Here is a 9375-nt window from a genome sequence, read left to right as displayed (position 1 = left end):
AAAAAAAAAAAAAAAAAAGACTTTAAATGTTATGGAAGGGTCGTGAAATTCTCCCCAGCAAAGGACAAACCAAACAGCTGTTTGGGGGAATGAAAGAAACTCCCTTCAGGGCACCAATCCCTCTGAAGCAGGCTACTGTGTCTCTATCCTACATTGCTGGGTAAGGGTACGGTTCCCTCTTCTTTTCTTTCTTTCTTTTTTTTTTTTTTTGAGACAGTCTCACTTTGTCACTCTTGGTAGAGTGCCATGGCATCATAGCTCACAGCAACCTCAAACACTTGGGCACAAGTGATCCTGATGCCTCAGTCTCCCAAGTAGTTGGGTCTACAGGCATCCACCACAATGCCCCGCTAGTTTTTTAGAGACGGGGTCAGTCTCTGGCTCAGGCTAGTCTCGAACCCATGAGTTCAGGCAATCCACCTGCCTCAGTCTCCCAGAGTGTTAGCAGTTCCAGAGAGAAACACAGGGCAGAGCAGGGACTTGAGGGTGGCCAGAGGACCCAGGATAGGATTAAGGTAGGAAGTTGCCAAAGGTGTGATATGGGTGCTGAAATAGGGGACCCATCAGTGGTTGTGGCTCTCCTGTCCTCTCCCAGGACACAGCCTGTGTATGTGCTGTCCAGGAGCAAAAACTTGGGAGAGAATGACCTAGAAAAACAGCAGGAGTTTGCTGTGCGAAAAGGTTACATTTTCTGCACTGTCCAGGTCGGGATTAAGGACAGTTCCAGTGGGAGGACTCCATGCAGTCCTCTGTCCTCCCTCCCTCTGTGACCCCAAGCTGGGTCAGAAGCCTAGGGCTGCTGGGTGCGAGGGTCCCTCAATTTTCTCAACTACAGCAACTTGCTTCCCACCATCACAGTGCTACTCCATGTGGTGTATGAATTCCCAGACATTTTTTGGACATCTGCACATAAACACGTGTCCACCCAAATCTAGAATTCAATTTGGCATTTCATTTTATTTTGCCATGGATGGGATTCCACCATCTGTAATTGTTTGGCAACCTTGATATTTTTTTCTCCCATATAAAGATATTTCAGCTGTCTTTCCCCTGATGTATATCTCCCAGTGTGTCACAAGTAACCATAGATCATGCCTTATTTGAGTGATCCCTAATTGATCCCTTAGATTAGGTCAGTCCACCACCCCCGGCCCCATACACACACAATTATTTCTCAGCTGGATGTCTCTCCTTCCATGGCAAGTATGGATCTGTTTATTTTACTGAGCCCCTAAAGACGAAAACTGAGGTTAGTTCCATTCCCCCCAATGTTTGCACTTCAGCCACCTTTCCCCAGAAGCATCTATACTCCTTGCATCTTACAGCATGTGTGGGCTGCACTTGGTGTGCCTAGTCCCCTATTGGTGGGCACATAGGGTAGTTTCAGGTTTTTTCAGTGTTTCAAATAACACTGAGGAAAACCTCCTTGTTCATCCTGCTCTGGTCCTACATGTGAATTTTACTCAACGATGCATCAATACTCACTCATGTCTATTGACTTAAAACAATAGAAATTGATTCTCTCGGCTCGGCGCCTGTAGCTCAACCGGCTGAGGCGCCAGCCATGTACACCTAGGGTGGCGGGTTCGAATCCCCAGCCCGGACCCGCCAGACAACAATGACGGCTGCAACCAAGAGATTGCCAGGTGTTGTGGCGGGCGCCTGTGGTCCCAGCTACTTGGGAGGCGGAGGCAGGAGACTCGCTTGAGCCCAGGAGTTGGAGGTTGCTGTGAGCTGTGATGCCATGGCACTCTACCCAGGGGAACAGCTTGAGGCTCTGTCTCAAAAAAAAAAAAAAAAAAAAGAAATTGATTCTCTCAAAAGTTCTCAAGATTAGAAGTCCAAAATCAAGGCTCTAGGAGAAGATCTTTCCTTGACTTCCTGGCTTCTGGTGGCTGCTGCCGGCAATCCTTGAGGTCCCTTGACTTGTAGACCAGTCTCTGCCTCTGTTGTCGCATAGCCATCTCCCTGTGTCTCTGTGTCCATATTTCTTTTTTTTTGTTGTTGCAGTTGTCATTGTTGTTTTTTTTCTTATTACAATCACAGACATTTATTATTTCTAACTGTAGTTGTCATTGTTGTTTTAGCTGGCCCTGCCAGAACCCACCAGCCATGGTGCATGTGGCCGGCACCCTACCCAGTGAGCTATGGGCGCTGCCCTGTGTCTGTATTTCTGTTGTATAAGGACGCCAGTCATTGGATCAAGGCCCACCCTAATCTGTTGTGACTTAATCTTAACTAATTACATCTGCACAATACAAACCATCTCCCCTGTTACATACATGTCACCTCTAGCATTAAACAAGAGGTCAGTCACTCAGAGCTCTGCACCTGTTGATTCTCACCTTAAATTTGAGGAAGGGCCAGGGAAGGCAGGAGCTGCCCTTTCAGGTGTTTGTATAGCAGATGAGGATCATACAGCCTGGGTGCAGCCGGGCCAGGACTGTGGGAAGTATGAAGAAGGCAGCCTGGCATGGGCTGAGGGGTGCTGGGGGGATCCCTGGGGATTTCAGCTGCTAGGATGCTGAAAATAGCTGCCTAGCTAATGGGGAATTGGCCAAGCAGAAGAGGCTGGGCTGTGTTGTCTAGCTGCCATCTGGCTGCTCCCTCCCCACCCTGACCCCTGCCTTGACCCCCGCTCCCAGGAGCTGGGTTGTGGCCAAGCAGAGTGAGGGGTAGGGATGTATGCCATCAGGCTACTAGGAGAGATGGAAGCATCTGGGAAGTCACAGCCACTGGGACCCAAGGCATGTTGGCATAATCTGTTCCTTCACTCACCATGCCTCCACACTATCTCCACCTTATGGCCCAACTCACCTCCCTCCCCGCCCCCAAGAACTCCCCTTACAGTTCTCCCAGCCACCTGCTCTGCCTCAGGACCTTTGCACTGGGTGTTCTCCCAGCCTGGAATGCCCTTCCTTCCACAAACACCCATAGGGCTCTTTTCTGCTCATCCCTTGGGTCCAAGTTTACTGGGGGTGCTATCAAAGCACCACAAACTAGGGGCCTTCAAACAACAGAAATGCATCTTCTCACCATTCTGGAGGGCAGATGTCCAAAATCAAGATATCTGCAGGACAGTGGTCCCTCTGAAGGCTTCAGGGGAGGGTCCTTGTCTCGTCCACCTTCTGGGAACTCCTGGCAAAACTTAGCTTGTGGCTGCATCACTCGCTATAATCTCTGCCTCTGTGTACATCTCTGTGTGCATCCAAATATCTCCCCTGCCGTGAGGACAACAGTCCTTGCACAAAGGCTCCCCTCTAGCTCACCCTCATTGTAACCTGATGCCATCTGCAAATCTAAATAAGGTCCCATCCCCAGGTACCAAAGGATAGGACTTGAACATATCTTTTGGAGAGACACAGTCCTGCCATAATAGAGTCTCAGCTAGAATATCACCTTGCCCAGTCTGAAGTCACATCCTCCTTCAACCCTCTTAGCCCTTCAGGAGACTACTTCCCCTCAGGTCTGTTTCCTGTGTTTAAGGAACACATAGACACTTATCAAGCTACTGTTGTATGCCACACATAGTCTAGGTTCTGAGAGGACAGCCATTATGAAGACAAAAACCTTGGAAAGTTGACAATCCATTTGGAAGAGACAACAAACAGAGCTTTATGGTACATCATAATTTCAGGGGATGGAACACATAGACAAACAGCGCAACACATAGAGGACAGGATGGGGGTGGCCTTTAGCTGGTGAGGCCTCTTGGGGGACTCAAGCTACTTATTTCCCCACCCTACTGATGTGACCTCTAGGAGGGCAGGATCCTTGTCTGATTTATTCACAGGTGTATTTGAGCCTGGTACACAGTAGGTGCTCAATAATCTTTTTTGTTTTTTAGATAGGGTCTCACTCTATGGCCCAGGCTAGAGTGCAGAGACACAATCACAGCTCAGTGTAGCCTCCAACTCCTGGAATGAATGTTTGGTTTTTCCTCTCTATCGCTCTCCTTTTTTTAACTCCAGTCATGCTTTGAGTATGAGGAATAAACATTTTTTAAACAAAAAAAAAGAAAATTGAGACAAAGTCTAATGATTCTCCTGCCTCATCCTCCTAGTAGCTGGGTCTACAGGCACCACCATGCCCAGTTAACTTTTCCTTTTTTTTTTTTTTTTTTTTCTGTAGAAACGAGGTCTCACTCTTGCTCAGGCTGGTCTTGAACTCCTGAGCTCAAGCAATCCACCCATCTCCACCTCCCAGAGTACTAGGATTACAGGCATAAGCCACTGCACCTGGCCATAAACAAAAATTTTTACACTGTATATTGGTTCCTCTCCAGTTCAATAAATCTTTCCTTTTGCAATGTTCTCATTGAGATAAAATTCACTTAACATAAAAATCATCCTTTTATTTTGGGGGGTTTTGTTATTTCATAAAATTAATTAAGGGCTGGGCATGGTGGCTCACATCTGTAATCCTAGCACTATGGGAGGCCAAGAGGGTGGATAGCTTGAGCTCGCGGGTTGGAGACCAGCCTGAGCAAAACGCGAGACCCATCTCTACTGACGATAGAAAAACTGAGGCAAGAGGATCGCTTAAGCCCAAGAGTTGGAGGTTGCTGTGAGCTATGATGCCATATCACTCAGGGCAACAGCTTGAGACTCTGTCTCAAAAAACAATAATTAAGGGGGTACAAATATTTTTGTTACATGGATATCCTGTGTAATGCTTAAGCCAAGGTTTTTGGTGTGCCCATCACCAAACCAGTGTTCATTGTGCCCCCAATGTACCTTTTATTTTTATGTATTTATGTATTTGTTTATGTTTTGAGACAGAGTCTCAAACTGTTGCCCTGGGTAGAGTGCTGTGGCATCATAGCTCACAGCAACCTCCAACTCCTAGAGTCAAGTGATCCTCTTGCCTCATTTTTTTTTTTCTATTTTTAGTAGAGATGGGGGTCTGGCTTTTTGCTCAGGCTGATCTCAAACTCCTGAGCTCAAGCTATCCATCCGCCTTGGCCTCCCAGAGTGCTAGGATTACAGGCGTGAGCACCGTGCCTGGCCCAGTGTACCTTTTAAGACGTATAATTCAGTAGTAGTTTTTAGTACAATTACAAGGTGCTGCAACCATCACCAACCAGTATCTCAAGCTAGAACACTATCAGCCCAAAATAAACCCTGTCTCTATCCCCAGCCCCTGACACCACTAATCTCCTTCCTATCTCTGTGGATCTACCTGTTCTGGACATTTCACATAAATGGAGTCACACACTGTGTGTCCTTCTGTGTCTAACTTCTCTCACTGAGCAACAAGGTCCATCCATGTTGTGACCGGTGTCAGAGCCTCCTTTTCGTGGCTGAGTAATATCTTCGTGTGTGGATAGACCAGGTTGTGTTGATACATCCAACCACTGATGGATAAGATAAGTGAGCTGCTTCTGCTTTCTGCCTATTACAGATGCTGCCGCTGTGAACACCCTTGCATAGGTTTTCTGTGGCCGTGTATCCAGCTCTCCTGCACGCTGATCCCACCACTACGGGGGCGCGGTGGAGTCGCGTTTCTTGAACCTGCTAGTGTGGGGCGCGGGGAGGACCGGTCGGGGACCGCAGACGCCGTTGCTAACGCTGCCCCACTCGCCTTCAGGTGCGCAGGAGGATGGTGGCGCGGCCCTAGGCCCAGGCCCCGCACCATGAGCTGCTGGCTGTGCTTCCTGAGCCTGCACCTGCTGCTGCTGCCCGCTGCTCCGCCTCCCGCCGGGGGCTGCCCAGCCCGCTGCGAGTGCACCGCCCCGACGCGCGCCGTGGCCTGTGCGCGCCGCCGGCTCACCGCCGTGCCCGACGGCATCCCAGCCGAGACGCGCGTGCTGGAGCTGAGCCGCAACCGCATCCGTTGCCTGAACCCGGGCGACCTGGCTGCACTGCCGGCGCTAGAGGAGCTGGACCTGAGTGAGAACGTGATCGCGCACGTGGAGCCAGGAGCCTTCGCCAATCTGCCGCGCCTGCGCGTCTTGCGTCTCCGCGGCAACCAGCTCAAGCTCATCCCTCCCGGCGTCTTCACGCGCCTGGACAACCTCACGCTATTAGACCTAAGCGAGAACAAGCTGGTCATCCTGCTAGACTACACCTTCCAGGACCTGCGCAGCCTCCGCAGGCTCGAGGTGGGCGACAACGATCTGGTGTTCATCTCGCGCCGGGCCTTCGCGGGGCTGCTGGCGCTCGAGGAACTGACCCTGGAGCGCTGCAACCTCACGGCGCTATCCGGAGAGTCGCTCGGCCACCTGCGGGGCCTGGGCGCCCTGCGGCTGCGGCACTTGGCCATCGCCGCCCTGGAAGACCAGAACTTCCGGAAACTTCCCGGACTGCTGCACCTGGAGATTGACAACTGGCCGCTGTTGGAGGAGGTGGGCGCGGGCAGCCTGCAGGGCCTCAACCTCACCTCGCTGTCGGTCACCCACACCAATATCACCGCAGTGCCGGCCGCCGCGCTTCGCCACCAGGCACACCTGACCTGCCTCAACCTGTCACACAACCCCATCAGCACGGTGCCGCGCGGGTCCTTCCGCGACCTGGTCCGCCTTCGCGAGCTGCACCTGGCTGGAGCCCTGCTGGCTGTGGTCGAGCCGCAGGCCTTTCTGGGGCTGCGGCAGATTCGCCTGCTCAACCTCTCCAACAACCTGCTGTCCACGCTGGAGGAAAGCACGTTCCATTCAGTCAACACGCTGGAGACGCTGCGCGTGGACGGTAACCCGCTGGCCTGCGACTGTCGCTTGCTATGGATTGTGCAGCGCCGCAAGACCCTCAATTTCGACGGGCGGCTGCCGGCCTGCGCCACCCCCGCCGAGGTTCGCGGCGACGCGCTGCGCAACCTGCCGGATTCGGTGCTGTTCGAGTACTTCGTGTGCCGCAAGCCCAAGATCCGTGAACGGCGGCTCCAGCAGGTCACAGCCACTGCGGGCGACGATGTTCGCTTCCTCTGCCGTGCCGAGGGCGAGCCGGCGCCCACCGTGGCCTGGGTGACGCCGCAGCACCAGGTGGTGACAGCCACCAGCACGGGCCGAGCACGCGTGCACTCAGGGGGAACGCTGGAGATCAGGGACGCGCGGCCGCAGGACAGCGGCACCTACACCTGCGTGGCCACCAACGCGGGCGGCAACGACACCTACTTCGCCACGCTGACCGTGCAGCCCGAGCCAGCGGCCAACCGGACCCTGGGCGAGGGCCGCAATGATACGCAGGCGGCCGCCCGCGCCCCACTGGACCTCACCACCATCCTGGTGTCCACGGCCATGGGCTGCATCACCTTTCTCGGCGTAGTCCTCTTCTGCTTTCTGCTGCTGTTCGTGTGGAGTCGCGGCCGCGGGCAGCACAAGAATAACTTCTCAGTGGAGTACTCCTTCCGCAAGGTGGATGGCCCGGCTGCCGCTGCGGGCCAGGGCGGTGCCCGAAAGTTCAACATGAAAATGATCTGAAGGGTCCCCAGGGGCTGCCCTACCCCTTCCCCACTGGGACTGTTGGCTCTGGCCCTGCCAGGAGGGCCAGTCTGATTTCCACCTATGCATTTTCTGGAAGGGGAGGCAGTGGCTGCAAGGCAGCTCCTGGAAGAACTTCCCCTTTTTTGTAAACCCAACCACAGGACTGTTTTTCATCAGAATGCATCTTTTGCAGTTTCTCAAGCATTTTCTAAAGGTATCAACCCGTCTTCCTGCCCCTGCTGCAGTTACTGAGCTGGTAGGGGTTGAGGGGGTGTAAAGGGATGGGGGGCTGGGCTTCCATCTACCAGCCCAGGATGGCCCAGGATCCTCAGGCCCCAAAGCCACATACAGGACACACACTGCAGCTGTCCGCAGAACACCCATCCCTTCCCAGCCCTTTTGCACACTTTACACCCCTGGGGGGGATGATCTACATCCAGGACCCACAGAAGGGCTCACAAGCCCTGAGGGGAAGGTGCACAGAAACTCTGTACTATTCACACCTGGGTGACACACACCCTGAGCACGTACTTATTTTCATCTGGGACATAATTGGACACACAGCCTAGTGGTAACATATACACTCCCCACACACCCAGCTTACCCCAAAACTAGGCCCTAGGCTCCAGGGCTGACCACAGGAGCATACAGGGCTCTCGTGAGAGCACAACTCACACGTGGACACACAGGACATAAACAATTCATTCCTGGGCCATGCTTACCTCACACCCAGGACATGTACAACTTACATAGGGCCACACTCATCTTATACCTAGGATACAGTCATCTCACACTTGGGACAGGCACAGGTCATACCCTGAACACACTCAGCTCACAATTGGGACACAGGTCACACCTGGGACGGTCACAGGTCACATCCAGGACACACTTAGTTCACATCTGGGACAGGCTCACACCCAGGACATAGCTCACATCTGGGGCACACTTGTTGCACACTTGGAGCAGGCACAGGTCATACCCTGGACACACTTATCTCACGCCATGGACACACTCAGCTCACACCTGACACAAGCACAGGTCACACCATGGACACACTCAGCTCACATTTGGGACAGGCACAGCTCACACATAAGACACAGCTGACACCTGGGACACACTCAGCTCACTTCTGGGACAGGCACAGTTCACACATAGGACATAGCTCACACCTGGGGCAGGCACAGTTCACACCTAAAGCATAGCTCACACCTGAGACAGGTACAACTCACTCCCAGCTCCTACAGAGCCAAGCGTCTCCCAGCAGACATCGGCAACTGGGTTAAGGTCTTTGGAGCAGGTCAGCCTCACCCCGAAGGGCCCAGCACACTCCAGGTGGTTCCTATCATGGACTCCCATGCCCTGCCCTCCATCCTCCCCTCTGCCAGGGCCCACTGCCCAGCAGGACTGCCCACTAGGAGAAGCCATTTCCCAGCTTCCTCCACCACCCTTTCTGTTGCCACTTGCTTCCTGGCAAGTGTGCCCACCCTACACAGGAGAGGCAGATGCCCTGGCCCCTGGCCCAGGAGCATAGCTTCTGGGGTGGGAGTGTCCCTCTAATAGGCAAGCTGGAGGGACCTTCAGCCCTAAGTACACACTGACCCCTGAGCCGGCTTCAGACAAGCCCCAAGTGTGGCTTCATTATGCCCAGTCCTTGCTGACCCATGGCTTAGATGGGGAATGAAACCAGAGAATATGAATAGCTATTGGGAGTACCTGTTATGTGCACTGCAAGGGCAGTGATAGGGACAAGGCAGAATAAGGACTTCATGTTACAGAGAGCCCTGGACCCAAGTCCTTTGTCTGCAACTTTCAGGGTGGGGCAGTTCTAGGACCAGGAACTCACAGGCAGATTGCAGTTCTGGTTAAGGAAGAGCTTCCCCAAGGTCACTGCCCTGTTGTTCTACAGGTGGTGAGTTTCCCATCACTGGGGCTAATAAGCAGGCATTGAGGTTTTTCAG

General features: G+C 53.1%; 1 protein-coding gene across 1 annotated transcript in view; it reads left to right on the top strand.

The window, feature by feature from the left end:
- Positions 1-7650, top strand: part of LINGO3 (leucine rich repeat and Ig domain containing 3) — a 19102-nt gene extending 11452 nt beyond the window's left edge. The window contains exon 2 of the mRNA XM_003788714.1: positions 5590-7650. Coding sequence (XP_003788762.1) covers positions 5636-7414 — 1779 coding nt within the window. The 5' untranslated portion in view covers positions 5590-5635 and the 3' untranslated portion in view covers positions 7415-7650. The remainder of the gene's footprint in view (positions 1-5589) is intronic.
- Positions 7651-9375: the final 1725 nt, after the last annotated feature.

Source organism: Otolemur garnettii, unplaced genomic scaffold (assembly GCF_000181295.1).
Source record: "Otolemur garnettii isolate 467f Iridium unplaced genomic scaffold, OtoGar3 scaffold00029, whole genome shotgun sequence".
Lineage (NCBI taxonomy): Eukaryota > Metazoa > Chordata > Mammalia > Primates > Galagidae > Otolemur > Otolemur garnettii.
The sequence above is the reverse complement of the archived record's forward strand: the minus strand, read 5'-3'. Positions and strand labels throughout refer to the sequence as shown.